The 17,515-nt window shown below is 36.2% G+C and overlaps 2 protein-coding genes and 1 long non-coding RNA gene across 4 annotated transcripts; all 3 read left to right on the top strand.

Moving 5' to 3' along the window:
* The first annotated feature begins 4,426 nt into the window (after window positions 1–4,426).
* On the top strand, window positions 4,427–7,544 carry LOC110037851. 2 transcript variants are annotated; one of them, XR_002295369.1, is made up of 4 exons: window positions 4,427–4,489; window positions 6,580–6,711; window positions 7,046–7,135; window positions 7,301–7,544. It is a non-coding gene; the product is annotated as an uncharacterized LOC110037851 (long non-coding RNA). The 2 variants fall into 2 exon arrangements; XR_002295370.1 differs by having other exon boundaries at window positions 4,436–4,489; window positions 6,594–6,711.
* A 1,842-nt stretch (window positions 7,545–9,386) lies between these two features.
* On the top strand, window positions 9,387–12,167 carry LOC110037853 (disease resistance protein RGA2-like). The gene has a single exon (XM_020742582.1). It carries the CDS (start codon window positions 9,558–9,560, stop codon window positions 12,165–12,167), a length of 2,610 nt encoding a protein of 869 aa, XP_020598241.1. The 5' UTR covers window positions 9,387–9,557.
* A 2-nt stretch (window positions 12,168–12,169) lies between these two features.
* Window positions 12,170–13,616, top strand: LOC110037852 (disease resistance protein LAZ5-like). The gene is made up of 3 exons (XM_020742581.1): window positions 12,170–12,236; window positions 12,393–12,774; window positions 12,809–13,616. The coding sequence occupies exons 1-3, from the start codon at window positions 12,170–12,172 to the stop codon at window positions 13,614–13,616; spliced, it is 1,257 nt and encodes a 418-aa protein (XP_020598240.1).
* The last annotated feature ends 3,899 nt before the right edge of the window (window positions 13,617–17,515 follow it).

Genomic DNA, 17,515 nt, shown 5'->3' with positions numbered 1-17,515 from the left:
AAAACTGTTGCATGGTGTTAAAAACTGCAAGCTTGATCTTTGTAAGTTCTGTATTCTTGGAAAACAGACTAGAGTCAGTTTTATGACTGGAAAGCACAAAACTGAAGGAATTCTTGACTATGTGCATTCTGATGTATGAGGTCCTATTAGGGAGTTGTCATTGGGAGGATCTCAGTATTTCGTTACCTTTATTGATGATTTCTTCAGGAAAGTTTGGGTGTATTTCTTAAAGCAGAAATCTGAAGTATTCTCTAGGTGGAGAATCAAACTGACAGAATGATCAAGTATTTGAGGTCTGATAATGACACATAGTACACAAATTCGTAGTTTCAGAAGTTCTGTGAGGAGCATGGGATTCAGAGACATTTTTCAGTGCGGAAGACAGTACAGCAGAATGGTGTGGCAGAAAGGATGAACAAGTCCTTAACTGAAATGTCAATGTGCTTGAGACTGAATGCAGGACTTCCTAAGAGTTTATGGGCAGAGGCTGTGAATATGGCATGCTATCTCATCAATAGATCACCTCGAGCATCATTGGGTGACAAGGTCGCAGAAGAGGTATGGACGGGTAATCCAGTTAAATTTGATCATTTACGGATTTTTGGATGTCCTGCTTATGTGCGTGTACATAGAGATGAAAGATCCAAACTTGATGCAAAATCCAAGAAGTGCATCTTTCTGGGCCACAAGAAAGGTGTAAAAAGATACAAGTTTTGGGATCTGATTGCAAAGAAGATAGTGATCAACAGAGATGCAGTTTTTGATGAGCAGTTTATGTTACAACAGAATCAAAACAAGATGCCATAGAAGAGTTCCAGTTCAGATGCAGTGCAGATGGATTTAGAACAACAACCAGTAGCTTCTGAGAGAGGTGAAAGTTCAAATCCAACACCTGGTGATTCTATTCCAGATGATCTGCAGAATTACAATCTAGCCAGAGATAGACAGAGACGCACCAATGTAAGGCCTCCTAGCAGATTGGGTTATGAAGACTTAGTCTCATGTGCACTTCTCATCAGCAGCGATGATCCAATCACTTTTCAAGGAGCTATCACTAGCATGAGAAAGAGAAATGGATGGGTGCAATGGTTGAGGAGATGAAGTTTTTGCAGAAAAATCGCACTTGGGAGCTAGTTCAGCTTCCAGAGGGAAAGAAGGCTATTGGGTGCAAACGGGTCTACAAAAGGAAACCAGCAGTATCAAAAAAAGAAGGGGAAAAGTTCAAGACTCGACTGGTTGCAAAGGGATTTTCACAGCAGATGGGGATAGATTATTATAAAATCTTTTCTCCTGTGGTCAGACATACTTCAATTAGGACAGTGCTTGCATTAGTAGCTATTTGGGATTTGCATTTGGAGCAGATGAATGTTAAAACCGCTTTCTTGCTTGTTGATTTGGAAGAGCAAATTTACATGGAGCAGCCAGAAAGAGTTCACTCAACTTGGACAGGAGCATTTGGTTTGCAGGTTAAAGAAATCGCTGTATGGGTTGAAACACTCTCCAAGACAATGGTACAAGCGGTTTGACTCCTACATGATGCAGATTGACTACAGGCGATGTGAGTATGATTGTTGTGTTTATGTGAAGAGCCTTGATGATGGTTCTATTATTTTTCTGTTACTGTATGTTGATGATATACTGATTGCTGCAAAGAATATGAATGATGTTCGTGGTTTGAAAGCTTTATTGAGCCAGGAATTTGACATGAAAGACTTGGGTCGTACGAAGAAGATTCTTGGAATGGAGATTCATCGAGACAAAGACTCAAGACGATTATGTCTATCTCAACAAGGATATGTTAAGAAAGTACTGGAAATGTTTGAGATGAGCAATGCAAAGCTTGTGAGCACTCATTTGACAAATTATTTTAAGCTTTCTTTAGAACAATGTCCTAAGTCTGATACAGAAATGGAAGACATGGCAAATGTTCTATATGCCAGTGCAGTTGATTGCTTGATGTATGCTATGGTATGTACTCGTCTTAATTTGGCTCATGTTGTTAGTCGAGTCTGCAAATACATGGCTAAACCTGGAATGCGACATTGGGAAACAATCAAGTGGATTTTCAGGTATCTGAAGGGTACTGTAGGACATAGAATTATTTTTGACAGTCAGAAGAATGATCCTTCAGTTCTGGGGTATGTTGATTCAGACTATGCAAGTGATTTGGATGACAGAAGGTCTACAACTGGGTATGTGTTTACTCTTGGTGGAGGGCATATATGTTATTCTTTTGTGGCATTATCTACACCTGAGGCAGAGTATATGCAGTAGCGGAAGCTGCTAAAGAAGCCTTATGGCTTGTTGGGCTAGTAAAGAAACTGAGCGTTGAGTAAGGTGGAGTTTAGTTGCATTGTGACAGTCAGAGTGCTATTTATCTGGCTAAGAACCAGGTGTACACCATGCGAGAACCAAACACATTGATGTCAGGAATCACAAGATCAGAGAGTTGATTGTTTCTGGGGAGATACTGTTGCAGAAGGTTCATACTGATGAGAATACAACTGATATGTTGACCAAGCCAGTTACTATCAACAAGTTCTTGCATTGCTTGGATTTGTTGAATGTTTGCAGTTGCTAGAGAAGCATGGTGGCCCAACCCACAGTGATGCAGGTGTACTCCCAGGTATTTTTCTCCTAAGAGGCTGGATATTCGTCAAGGTGGAGATTTGTTATGGTATGACTCATATACCATATCGGGACAGACGCTGGATCGAAGCGGAGCGGAGCGGAGCTGAAGAATTTGTCCAAATTAGGAAGTTACGTGGGTTGGGGTGCGGGGGCAAAGCCCCGCGGTATGGTACAGGGGTAATGTTGTAATTACATATTGTGCCTAAGGTTTACTCCTGGGGTTATAAATAGACCTGTTAGTAACCCCATGAAGTATCCCTCTATTCTGTAATCCCTTTTCTGAATATTGAAAGAAACTCGCCGCTCTGCTCCCGAGGACGTAGACATCTTTGCCGAATCTCGTTAAATCTCTGTGTTCTTCTGGATTTATGTCGATTACTGTTTTTTTTCGCCCTAATTTTCTCAACAAATTTGCTAGCTAACATTTTAGGATTTGCTTCAGATCCTTATATCATTTGAATTTATCATTTTTCACCTCATTTTTTATTATAAAATCTTGCTAAGTAGTAGGAATAAGATAGTTTGAGCTTAATCGCACTAAATGGTCCTTCTGCCGGATTGAATAACCTCATCTGATTACTTAATGACACTTATGATGCTTAAAAGCAAAAGTATAAAAAGACAGTGAGATTCACGCTATTTTTTTCATTAATGTTTAAGGAGATCTAAACGAATCTATTCAATATTTGCACAAAAATGGAAATAAGGAAACTCCTAACTACAACATGTTTGCCTGACTCGACTGCACCCTTCAATGCATTGTCATAGTTGTTGTTATGTGCCCATTGTAGACTAGTTTTATACCCTTAAACAATGTCATAGACTTGGACATTTAATAGATAGCCTAGCTACCTTTGTTAGTCCCAAAGATATATTAAACAGCCGGGTGATGCCTATGGTGGTGCTTGATTCATGCTAGTGCAAGTTAATGAAAGTGTATGGATGTGTATGCTTAATTATTCATTTAGAGATATGTTAGGAGCCCCTTATCATTGTAAATTTTCGACCAATAAAAAGGTTGGAAAGTTTTTCTTGTAATATTGGTGTTATTTTTTAGTTATGCATGTTTTTACTTTGTGTTTAGCAATGCCGAAATCTGGCATGGAGCCTACATTTGCCTAGTAGTTGTGTTTCACTGAAATGATGAAAAATTTTTGTTGAAGCTCTAAGCCCATGGCGACTAGCCCTTTTTGAGTTGTGGCCGTCAACTCCTATCATTTGTGTGGTTGTAGCTCTTTCAATTTTTAATGTCTCATCTTCTTCCTTGAAGGTCATTGAGGTTTTGAGGCATCCAAATTGATCCTTGTTTAATAAAGCCTTGCACATATTAGTGAGTGAGCCATTTAGCAAAAAATTTTCACAGCCTCAGGTGTATCCGCCACAAGAACTACCAAAGGAGCAAGTGCACAATAAATTTTGGGGAATTTACTTGCATACCGCCTAATTCCGATTTAATTACACACTAAGACCTAAACTTTACCTTTTTACATTTATACTGCTTAAATCTTTCATATCACATCAAAAATACCACCACTTATAAAGTGAAATACACTTTTTCATGCATAGGCATGGTGGTATGCATGTAAAAATTGAAGTTTATATCTTAGATATGTAAATACATAGGAAGTGACTGGTATGTATGTAAATCTTACTAATTTTTTGATACCTGCTCTCCTTCTACCTCTTGAATATTGCCACAATCTCATTAAGTTTCTTTTACTATACCAAATTTTTTGCTGCAGGCAATTACCAGTTGAAGCTTCAAGTCCTTAACAGAGGAAAGTAAGGAATATGAGTAGAAATGCTCGGCTCGATTAATTGTTTCAAACCTACAGTTTCCAGAGCAAGGAACAAAAGTGTAAAGCCTCTTTTTACATATTCATTCTTAGTGCCAATTTGGAGCTCAAATTGAATTATCTAGGCAGCCATCCTAGTCCTAACCGTTCTTAATTTTAACGAAAATTGACTTAACTAGTAATATTGATGAATATTCTATCTGGATTGAGGACTCCACTCTGTATTCTCATCCTACTTGTGTGCTTCTTAACATTAATCCAATCACGCTTTGTTTGGCTTTCACCCATTTGTTTCGTTTGTCTTGACTGTTAGTTTAGTCGAGTTTGAACCCCACCCATCGAGAGTCCCGCTTCAGTCATTCAATTATCCTCGAAACTTGTTAGCTTGCTCATAATCATTGGTTGCTTTCATTTGCTACGATTAGCTTATATGTGCTACCTTTCATGGTCAACACCTTGAAACCATTGAAGCAACCAAACAACTACTTGGTGATAGTTTTTCTGCATCAATTGCCGTGCTTCACTTCATTTTTGTTTTATCCGCCACTTCCTAACTTTTTCCCCCAAGCCAATGGGATCATCTCGCTCATCACTTAACAACCTTTACACATTTGCCCGTCCAATTGTCTTAAGGACCCTCATCTTATCACGTCAATAATTACAAATAGGTTGATCTTCATCCAATAAAGATAATTTTTAGGCATCTTTGTGTTATGTTTTTGTAACCTAATGGATTCCCAAGTAACTTTTCCTCTTTCTTTATTTTCTTTGAACTTTTGTTTCCCAAGAACTTTTGAAGTTTGTCTTTTAAAAACTTTTCTCAAGTCACTTAAATTTTTTTTCTTTAAAGTGGACACAATTCAATAACCAAAAAATTTAAAATCTCGGTTTTTGTGTGTTGTTTGATTCGGTGTTTTTCTCTTGCCTCTATCGTAATTAGCATCAAAACACATGCTATTCGTGTATCTTGCTCCAAACATCTCAAGAAATTCCCATGGTCAAAATTGCATTGTAGTTTTTGATTTAGCGACTATTGTGATGAAATTGAAGATTCCAACACAAACACAAGTATTGATATGTTGATGTCCCTTGTAGGAATTTCAAAAAGATCAAAGTGGCCTTCAAAGATAAAAAAAAAATAATCTCTTAACTGATTTCAATGAGTGATTTTTTATAAATTTTGAGGGCATTATGGTCATTATTAGGAATATTTTCATATCATGAATAATGAATATGCCAACCTGTACCTTCACAATTAAAACATGACCACACAATTGAGCTTTTGAGTTGACCTTATCGTCCAACATAGATATGGATTGATATGTGACGCCAGTTTTAGTCTGGCATTAGCAGCCATTGGCTCCAATTGATAATCCGAAGATACCATTTTGCATATCTCGACTCCTTGAATCTGTAAGCAATAATAAATCCCAATTTTTTCAATTGGATCAACGAGAATGATTCTAAGAAGATTTGTCATCTTTGATTTAGATCATTGGAGAATGGCATCGACGTTTCACTATTTTTAACGGAGTGCTCAACAACTCCACAACATTTGATGTTTTTAATTGATTTCTATTATAACAACTGCACTAATCTCATCCAAAGCTTATTTTTTTGTGTTTGTGCTTATCAAACTAATTACAAGTAATTACACTTGTAAATACTATTATGAAGTCATTACTGAGCTTCATAGAGGCATACTGCTTGATAAGAATTTTCATTGCATTCTTATGAGAAAAACATTAAAACAGTTCCTTGACTCTTTGCATCGGTTCATTTTAATCCCATAGCCTATAAAGTGTCAATTTAGTCCGTAGACTCTTCTAACATAGACTGAAATAGTTTTAGCCCCAATTTAAAAAAACTGGGGACTAATTTGTCTTTTTTGTAGACTCTGGACTAAAATGATCTCATGTAATAGTCCAGAGACTACTTCAGAACTTTACTCATATTTATATATTAACCATCCAAGTTGATCTTGATAATCTAAGTGTGATAAAATCCGAGTCTTCTAACTCCCCTCAAATCAGCATTTAACAACAGGCTTTGGTCTTCTAACAACCTTTTTTATCACAGACCCTAAATAAGTTAACTTTATTTTGCATTTTTATCTCTCAACTTAATGATTTGTAAATTATAATGAACTCAGTGACACTTTGGCAGCATGTTCATCATCAATAATTAGCTCGTCTCTCGATCGCAACCTGCGCATCCCTAACAGCAGCTATGCTCTCACTGCCAAGAACTGTGTCCTTTGCAGCTGCAGCTTCACCACATGGCAGTTAATTTCCTATTCAACTTCCATTTATTCATATTATCACTTAATTTGTATTTCCATAAATTTTTGTTAATACATATATTTATGGAATATTTACTTGCATACCACTAAATTCGTGTGCTAACTTCTCTAACACCTAAACTTCAATTTTTACATATATGCCACTTTACCTATGCATGAAATCGTGTCTTTTACATCTTAAAAGTTAATATGGTGGTATTTTTGATGTGATATGAAAAATTTGAATGGTAGAAGTGTAAAAAGTAAAGTTTAGATGTTATTTATGCAAATATATAGGAATTGGGTGGCATGTAAATTTTCAGCATTCTTGTAACAGATTGGAGTGTCACCCAAGGAATAAGCAACAACTCATGCCCTGCAGCTAAATGTGGGAGCCTCTTCATAGGCAACAACTCTGTTTCAGCTTGTGAGACTTCTACCTGCTCTCATGCTGGCTACAATGCACACAACAGTTTTAATATTTTTAAAATATAACATATGAAATTAATATAAAAATATTATTTCTTTAATTACTTAACTAATTCGAGTCAAAAGGTGTCGAGGACAATCTAATAAAAGTTTCTTCATGTAGGGTTGTTAACTAGTTAAACATGAGCTGTTCACGAGCGACGTGCTTTTCGATAGCCCTAAAAAGTAATGAACTTGATTTGTTATTTGTCATTCAAGGAACCAATGGCTTGGGACCAGGGTCGCGATTGCCAGAGAAAAATGGTTGTTCATCGAGGCTTCGAGTTGGATGGATGATTCAGACACCAGTGATGATTCTTCTTATATTTTTGGTAATTTTTTGTTTGCTTTGCAATGAGAATAGTTAATGGGCATTTTGATACTTAATTTTATGTTGAATTTGTTGTATTTATTGGTTGTTTCAGGGTTTTTTGGCCTGAAACTCTGAATTGAGAAATCAATTTTTTCACTGATACGTCGCCTTGTTATCTATCATTTTTTTCGAGCATTCACATACATACGACCCAATTCCTATGTATTTACATCAACGTTGCTTTGCTGCATTTTTACCACCCAAATCTTTCATATATCATCAAAATTATCACTTTTATCTTTTGAAAAGTGAATCACACTTTCCGATGTATAGGTATGTATTTGAAAATTGAAGTTTATGTCGTAGATTTGTAAATACATAGAAATGAGTGGTATGGGGATACATAGCACTCTCAAACATTGCTATTTACAAATTTAGCGCAATCTTTTATCTCTTTTTTAAATTATCACTTAAAATCTCCAACCATGATCTTCATCTTTATAAAATTCTCAATGATTTGATCATATAATTCATTAATGCGTCGATCCATTAGCTCAAAAAAAAGATTGAGAGAAGAAGACAAGTTGTCGGTGTGTGATATCCATGTCCTAATAGGCTAAGTAACAAAGACAAAGATGATGAAAAAGCATTATTAACATAATGACTATATAAAAGAAAAATATTATAAGTTTAGTTAAATATTTTACAATTTATAACTCAATAAAAATATTATTTTATAAATAAACAAAAAAAACTACATTAATAGATATAGATTAGGACAAATAAATAAATAAATAATTCCAAGGGGGTCTTTGGCTATCAAATCCATATGCTCTTAAATTTGGGAAAGTGTTTGGTTTAGTAAACGTTAAATTAGTTTAAATAAATATGATGAAGGTCATCTTTAAAAGTTTTTTATTTTTTTAATTTTCTCATTTTATTCTAAGCTTGAATATTATCTATCTTTAAATTCAATTTTCTTTATAAAATAACTAAAATTATTTATATGATTTTCTTTTTTTAATTTATTAAAAAAATTGATTTAGTTTTTAATACTTATAAGTATTGAAATGTCATCAACAAAATTACATCATATGTCATAAATCTCTAGGCATAACACAATCTTCTGAGTAAAGAATATTCAAACTTTGAATAAGTGTTATTCAGAACTTCAATTTCAGCAAAACTTATAGTCAAATGGATCGGCTCGACGAGACAGACCAAATGATACCAAAATTTGTCCAATCCGAGCCAAATCAACCCCGATCAAGCACTTAAAATGCTTTTGGAAGCTTTCTGGACATATTTAAAAAGTTAAACATATGCTGAATCATCAGAGTTCATAGTCGAATCGAGCGTCTCGATATGACAAATTCAACGAGTTCATGATCACTCAATTCCGACATTGCTAAAACACTTAAATGTTCATCGAAAACTATATAATCAAAGAAAGCTCTCATGACTATATTAAGTTGTTAATTAAAATAAAATTAATTTTGATTAAAGTTTTTCTTAATTATCATTGTTTAGTTCATGAAAGTAATTAAAAAATATAAAATTAAATTAAAAACTATATGTAGTTGTTTGAATTAATATTTTCTTAATTAAACAATATTAGTAATCTATAACCCTGCTCTTTAATTTATTATACTGTAGAAATCACATCTTTAAGTTAGAAAAATTATTGCATACGGATATTGATATCCGATTCTGGTGATCTACAGTCAGGATATATTTTGACTTGTTTTTTAAATTTTTAAATGAGACTCACTAAAATACATCCTAAACACTAAGAATCAGATACTGCATGTATCTCTTATGCAATAAATTTTACTCAAGTTACCCAGATTCTTGAACGCCTTCCTTTTCATCCTCCAACGCACATCCATTGCCTTCCTTTCCATCCTCCAACGCACATCCATTATAGCAAGCAACTACTACACACCCTAAACTTACAAAGATACTATCCTCATCCTTCATCGCAATACCACCTTCTTCCGTCCTCCTGACCCCCTTCCTCTCTTCCTCTCTTCCACCGTCTCTTCTCCTCTTAGCCCTTATCTCTTCCATGGCAGACTGGTTTGTTGGCCCAATCATAGATAAGATCATCAACGCTTGCTCTGATTACCTGCAAGATCAATATAGATGGCAGACGGGCATGAAGGAGGAGCTCGAAAGGCTGCGAGAAAACCGCCCTAAGGTCGAAGCTGTCGTCTCTGCTTCCACCCAAGCACAGATCAGAGATCGAAACCCAGCACTCAACAGCTGGATATGGCAGCTACGAGATGCCATCGATGAGGCCGATGATGTTCTGGATGACTTTGAGTACAAGAAGCTTCAAGAAGGAACTTGGCAAAAGGTGCGTTCCACCATGAGTTGTTTAAAGAAAATTGTCAAACGTGCTCTCAAGATGGATCCCAATTTGAAGAGACTGGAGAAGGTTGTTAAGAAGCTTGATAAAGTTTCAGCTGAGGTCAGTGCTTTCCTTCATCTCTTTGAAAACGCAAAGCAGGAGCAGCGGGAGCTGGAGCATCGGTTGTTCAAAGATCGTGAAACAGGATGCTTGCCTAAAAATGATCTCATCGGTCGGGACGAGGAGAAGGATTTTGTCATGCATTGGTTGAGGAAGCCAACAAATGAAGATCCAACTCATATTGCTAGTTCTACTTTGTACAAAAATATATCTCTCTCCATAGTGGGTCATGGTGGCATGGGCAAGACAACACTCTTACAACACATCTATGAAGATCTGAAAGAAGAATTTGAGCTGAAAATGTGGGTTTGTGTTTCCAACGACTTTGATGCAAAAAAGGTCATTGTCGATATATTGGAATTTCTTAACAAGGAGAGGCCTCGTTTGGAGTCACTCGCTGCTGTTCAGGAGAGTCTTAAAGCTGTCGTGCAATCCAAAAGGTTCGTACTTGTTCTGGATGACATTTGGGAGGAAGATATGAGCAAATGGGAGAATGTGCTCTCTCCTCTGGCTAACGGCAGTTTTGGAAGTAAGATTTTGATAACTACTCGAATGGATACAGCTGCATCAGCAATTGAAAAGGTTATTAAAAAGAAGATGAAAACATTAATAATAAATGGCTTGAAGGAAGATGTGTGTTTGAAGCTACTCAACACTCATGCATTTGCTGGTGTAGAGAACCTTGGTGCTCATAAAAAATTAACAGACATTGCTAGTTTGATAGTTAAAAAGCTTTCAGGATCTCCGTTGGCAGCGAAGGTCATCGGTGGTGTTCTCAATTCTAACTTGAACGAGAGTTTTTGGATGAACATTTTAAATAGTCCTGATATTCTAAACGTAGAACCAGAACCGGGTCGCAATAACATTTTGCCTATTTTAAGATTGAGTTTTACGTTGCTTCTACAACCTCTACAAAATTGTTTTGCATTTTGTGGCATATTCCCACAAGATCATAAGTTTGATAAAGATGATTTAGTCCGAATGTGGATTGCATTGGGTTTCATTCAGGAATCTTCTATTGAAGGAGAGACTTTGGAAGATAATGGAGGAAGGTATTTTGATGATTTGGTCAGAAAATCTTTCTTTGTCGAGTTTCAGGATGACGAGAGAGTATACTATAAGATGCATGATTTATTACATGATTTGGCACAGTCTATTTCTTCAGAAGAATGTTATAGATTTGTGGGAGATAATGTTTCATCTTTTAGACTTCCTAAAACTATTCGGCACTTATTTGTTGAAACTGAAAATCTCGAAGTGTTGAGAATGATCAAAGATGTTAAATCCCTACATTCACTTTTTTTAACAAGTCAAATACATGTTCAATATTTTACTGAAATGCTTACTGACATTTTTAAGGAATCAAGAAGCATTCGTTTATTGTTTATACACTGTCGATGGCAGAAAAAGACGTCTGAGGCTATTAAAAATTTGAGACATCTTCGATATTTGAATCTTACTGCAGATCTCACTCAGATGCCAAGATCTCTAAGCAGTTTTTATCATTTGCGGTTCATAATCTATAAAACGGTGGCTGATGGATCTTGGTCTGATGATTTCTTGCCCGGCAAAGTGAGTAATCTTTCTAATCTGCGTCACTTGGAATTGCCCGGCGATGTGAGTGTACCTGGAATTGGGAAATTAAGGTCACTTCAAGAACTAAAAGAGTTTAATGTGAAGAATGAGAATGGTTATAGAATTGGGGAGTTGAAACATATGAATGAGTTGCGCAAATTAAAAGTACATTTTCTGGAAAATGTGAAGGATGCTGGAGAGGCTGGCAATGCAAAATTATTTGAGAAGAGAAAACTCACAGATTTATTCTTGAATTGGGGCAAAACTGTTGATGAATCAGACAATGGAGTTGATGAATCAGACAGTGGAGTTGGAAGCCTGCGGAACATTGTCAATTCTGACTTAGATGTGAATGTGCTTGATAATCTTGAACCATACAAAAATTTGAAAAGATTGGACATTGGTTCATATGAGGGTGCAAGATCTGCAAAATGGATGTACAATGCCGATTTGATCTCCAATCTGGAGTACATCAGTCTGAACGGGTGCTCCTGTTTCTTTCCTTGCTTAACTGAACTCTTCCCCACCTCAAGTCGCTTTACCTTCGTAACATGCCAAAAGCAAAGTGGCTTGATTATAAATTCCATGGGAATGACAAGGTTACTGTGTTTCCATCGTTGGAGGTGCTAAATATGGAGGGATTACAAGTATTTGAGGATTGGTTTGATGGAGCAGGAGCAGGAGCAACAGCAGATGACTGTTTCTTTCTGACCGTTTCTTTCCTTACTTAACGGAACTCTCCCTCGTTAACTGCCCAAATCTGCAGGAGTTGCCCTATTTGCCTCCTAAGCTCAAGAAAATGCAGATAGATAGCATTGGATGGAAAGCTTTGAAATGCAAGCAAGGAGGCACTAGGCACCTCAAAATCTATTCCCCTTGAAACATTAGAGGTGAGTTCGTGTCCAAACATCACATCTCTTTTTCTGGCGGATGTTAGACTTGAAGCACTGAGAAAATTGAGAATTGAAGGTTGCCCCAATCTGATTTCTCTGGGTGGACTGCAACAAGTGGAAAGTGGCATTGAGAAATTCCAGCTTATTGTCAGTGAAGTTGTTATAGATGACCCATCCTTGTTGCCAACGGTAAGTGTCGCCTACTTGGAAAAGCTCACAATTTGTAATAATGATGTGCTGCTTTCTTTTCCAATTGAGGTGGAACAGTGGTTTCCCCACGTTAGCTCATCCCTTCGTGAGTTGAGCTTTAGAGGCCTCAAATCCCTGCAGTCTATCCCTTCCTCCTCTCTCCCAATCCCTGCAGTCTATCCCTTCCTCCTTGGAACGCCTCTCTTCACTTAAGATTCTACGCGTCGAAGATGTTCCTCAGCTCCAGCAGCTTCTACACATCCCCGCCTCCCTGGAAGAATTACATCTTGAATTACTGAAATCATTGCAGTGCCTGCCAACGGATTTGTCGGCCATCTTATCCCTGGAGCGACTAGAATTAGAATGCATTCCACTCCTCAAACCATTTCCAGACCTCCCTTCCTCCTTGAAGTCACTGACTCTATGGTTTCTTTATAACATAGAGTGTCTGCCATCTTCTCTGTCGGCCATCTCATCCCTCGAGCAACTACAATTATGTAAGATTCAGCTCCTCAAATCATTGCCTAGCCTCCCCTCCTCCTTGGCGTCACTGAAGCTATATTGGCTTTATAACCTAGAGTGCCTGCCAACTTCTTTGTCGGCCATCTCATCCCTCAAGCAACTAGAATTATATAAAATTCCACTCCTCAAATCATTGCCAGACCTCCCTTCCTCCTTGTATTCACTGTTTCTACATGAGCTTGATAACCTAGAGTGCCTGCCATCTTCTTTGTCGGCCATCTCATCCCTCAAGTTTCTAGAATTAGAGTACATTCCACTCCTCAAATCATTGCCAGACCTCCCTTCCTCTTTGCATTCACTGGAACTAAGTAATCTTGATAACCTACACTGCCTGCCATCTTCTTTGTCCGCCATCTCATCCCTCAACCGTCTAAAATTAGAAAGCATTCCACTCCTCAAATCATTGCCAAACCTCCCTTCCTCCTTGAATTATGTGAATATAAATAGTCTTAATAACCTAGCCTCTACCGACTAGAAATAGAAAGCATTCCACTCCTCAAATCATTGCCAGAGCTCCCTTCCTCCTTGGAGTCACTGACTCTAGCTAGACTTGATAACCTACAGTGCCTGCCATCTTCTTTGTCGGCTGTCTCATCCCTCTGGTATCTACAATTATATAGTATTCCACTCCTCAAATCATTGCCAGACCTCCCTTCCTCCTTGTATTCACTGGATATCGCAGATTGTCATCCAAAGTTGACGAAGCGTTATAAAAAATTTTCAGGCTCTGGTTGGCACAAGATTGCACACATTCCTAGCGTCCATTTTAATTAATTGGTTTCATTCCAAATCAATCTCTTCCCATCAAAATGTGAATATGTGAGGTGAGGACTTATTATTTACATATATTCATGTCATCCTATGCTATCCACAGGCTTATTTATTATTCTAATAATTAATATCTGACTGATTTTGATGAACAACTATTTGGTCTTACAAATTTTGTGGTTCAATACCATACGTGTGATTAGGATTTTATTTAATTACATCCTTTATTCTTGAGTTTGTGACCCGGATTTTATTGTGTTTTGACCGAATGGCTTTTCATATGACACATATAGTGTAACTAAAAATTTGTTTGAGTTGTACATTTGATGCAATCGGCATTCAGTAAAGTTTCTTATATTCATCTCATCCTATGCTATGCTATGCACAAAATTATTCCATGAACAACTATTTGGTCTTACAAATTTCGAATTTTGTGGTTCAATACCATAAGTGTGATTATGATTTTATTTAATTACTTCACATATTTACTTTATTTTGGTTGATTTCTTTAATTCTTATTTTGGTAAGAATTTTTTTATCTTATTTTCTTCTCATTTCACGAAAGAGTTAACTAATTAAGAATTAACCCATGCTTATTGGTTAGATTTTCTAATTATTGGCAATTTGTTAGTGCTTTTTATTTCTTGAAACAATAGAATTATAAAATGATTGTTTTGCCGATAATTTTTAATTTCAATTGTAGTTAAAATATTGCTGGTTTTCTTTTTTGAAAATTGTATATAAATATAATAATTGTTTGGATATGGTATAAACATTGATTTTTATTTTATATTAAAAAATTTGTTTGAGTTGTACATTTGATGCAATCGGCATTCAGTAAAGTTTGGTAAAATCAAGAGCTTTAAAACTCATAAGATGTGAGAAATACATTCGTAATCCTATACTTATTACTTGTTAGGAATATATCCCGAATAATCCCTACCTATATCGAGCTTATGATCAATTATAAACTAAACCACACCGCGAAACAACAGGATTATACTAATTTTGAGAAAATCAGAACAAAGTTCGAACAAAAAGCACAATCAAAGCAACAACAAAAAATACAAAATGGATTTTACGTGGAAAAATACGAGCACAGAGTCACACCACCAGAAATTTCATTATGAAATTCCAAAAAAAATTTTACAAAGAATTCACATCAGTTTTTTCTCTACACATAAGGAAACTTACAGAACATACCACTCAAAATCGACACTTAAAATTGCCCCTGACGCCCACTCCTTGTGATGAAGTACGGTATGAAGCAACACAATATCTTACTATCCTTGGTAGGGGTTTCATGCATTCTTTGGGTTTAGGGTTAAACCCAATTGTGTGATATATATGTAAATGTTAGATTTTAAGCCTATGATTGAGATCCGAGTAAACCAATTAATATGGTAAATAATAGGAAAACATTTATGATCAAAATAGGTGCTCTTAACATTTCCACATAGCAATATTGCTTGATCTTCATATTTATAACACCATGATGTCGCAAGTATATGTATGAAAAGATTTATTTCACTTTTAAAAAAATAATGATAGTGATACGCTGATACTTTCGATGTAATATTAAAAAATTGAGTGGTATTCATGTAAATATGAAAATTTAGGTGCTAGAAATGTAAACACGTAAGAATAATGCTTGGTATTTAAATTTAGTCTTAATGTAACCATTTGGGTAATACTGTGCAATAGATAGGACATTTGAAGCATTAGAAACGTTCTAGTACGTTTTTGTCTTAGTATAGCACTTGGCCCCAATTGAAGAAAAGCTACAATTAAATTACACAAGAAGCATCTTCATTTTTCCATCTGAAAAGCTCTCTTATGCATGCTGATCATCAGAGAATACTTTGTAACATTGGTGAAGTACCATTCATGTTTTGCTTCCATTGTTGCCCCAACCTTCATATTTCTGCATATTGTTAACTAGAAATGATAATGACTTGTAAAAGATTGCTGGACTTCAGCTCAACTTCTTTCATAGGCAACGCTTCAAATTGACTTTTTAGCATTTGATGTCATGTCTTTTTAAGCTAAATTTCTATCTTATATGAGACATGCAGCTTCACTCATGCTTGCTTGACCTAAATAATTAATGTCAGAAATGATCAAACGAGACATATTGAAGAATTAAAAAAGTGCATGTATTCTAACTTGGGTTCCATGCAAGACTAGATTTTTATTAACTAAATTTATGATATATAAGGAAGGAATGAGATCATATATACATCTAGATTCACACAAGATACTTGTAAATATTTACCTCTGTATAAGATTTTAGATAGCCCCTGAACATAGAAATGACATTATTTGCTTGAGCTAGTGCTCTTTAGTATGCATTATTTGGCTTATCGACATAAAGAATCCAACGTTCATTGAATCTGGGGTATTCCTAGTCGAATCGAGTTTATCGACAAGACGAATCCAACGAGCCCACCCAAGGTCTCTCAAATCTGACATTTTTAAGGCATTCAAACGTTCATTGAACGCCATGAACGCCATATGATCAAAGTAAGCTCTCCGGATCCTCCGATCAAAATGATTCATATTCCTGCATTAATTGAACTCTATAAATAGGGCCCCCCTCCCTCTCATGAGGAGGAGGTAGCTGGAGGCTTGAGGAGGAAAGTTTGAGGCTTGAGAAAGAGCTTAAAGCTTTGATAAAGAGCTGACGTCCAACACCACTCCTGCCATCGTGGATCACCTCCGCCGCCTTCGACCACCACTTATCGGTCGCCACTCGTTCGATACAACAAGTTCTTCAGCTCACCGTTGCTGTAAAGCAAAAGAATTTATGACTCTTTCTCATATATAAGACAACAAAACACTGTAAACATCAGCTTATAGTGAATCTCTTCAGTTAGGTTAGACCTGTAAATTTTTTATTTTTGGGGTTTTTCATGTAAAAATTTCTTGTGTCGTTGATGGTTGTTTTTTTTCACACATCAAGTGTATAAGATTTTGTTGATTTGAATCACATGAAAGAAAAAACCTTCTGATATGGAAAAAAAAAGGTGGGAGTAACTTTGCAACCGTAAATACCATTTATGTAAGGTTGTCAAAATAACTGGTTGTTTATAAACAACAGTGTTTAATACTAATATTTTAAATAATTTAATTGACTAAGGATCTGTTTGGGGCAGCTGCCGCTTATCCAGCTTCTGCTGATAAGCAGCTGATCCTGATAATATGCTGACGAGCAGCTGGTCCGAATAAGCTGGTTGACAGTTTGGTTTGTGCGTTTGGAAAACAGCTGGTTTGTAGCTGCTTCTAGATAAATGACAATTTTGCCCCTGAACTGAATAAACTGTTATGCAGTTTGGTTTATGTGGTTTGAGAACAACTGATTTGCAGCTGTTTGTGGAAAATGACCATTTTTTCACTGTTAACCTCATTTTTGGTTGAGGTCTGACATAAGACTTTCTTATTGACAATTCTTAGAAAACTAGAAAAAGGCACCCTCACTATTAGAAATTATAAACTTCTCTTTACTCAATATGAAGTTCCACATATTGGTCATAACATCTAGCATTTAGAAGGTAAGATCATTATGAGGGAACTCAAAAGGAGTTCTTATAGGGTTACTTGGCCTTA

The sequence above is a fragment of the Phalaenopsis equestris genome, unplaced genomic scaffold (genome assembly GCF_001263595.1).
Source record: "Phalaenopsis equestris unplaced genomic scaffold, ASM126359v1 Scaffold225862, whole genome shotgun sequence".
Lineage (NCBI taxonomy): Eukaryota > Viridiplantae > Streptophyta > Magnoliopsida > Asparagales > Orchidaceae > Phalaenopsis > Phalaenopsis equestris.
The sequence above is the reverse complement of the archived record's forward strand: the minus strand, read 5'-3'. Positions and strand labels throughout refer to the sequence as shown.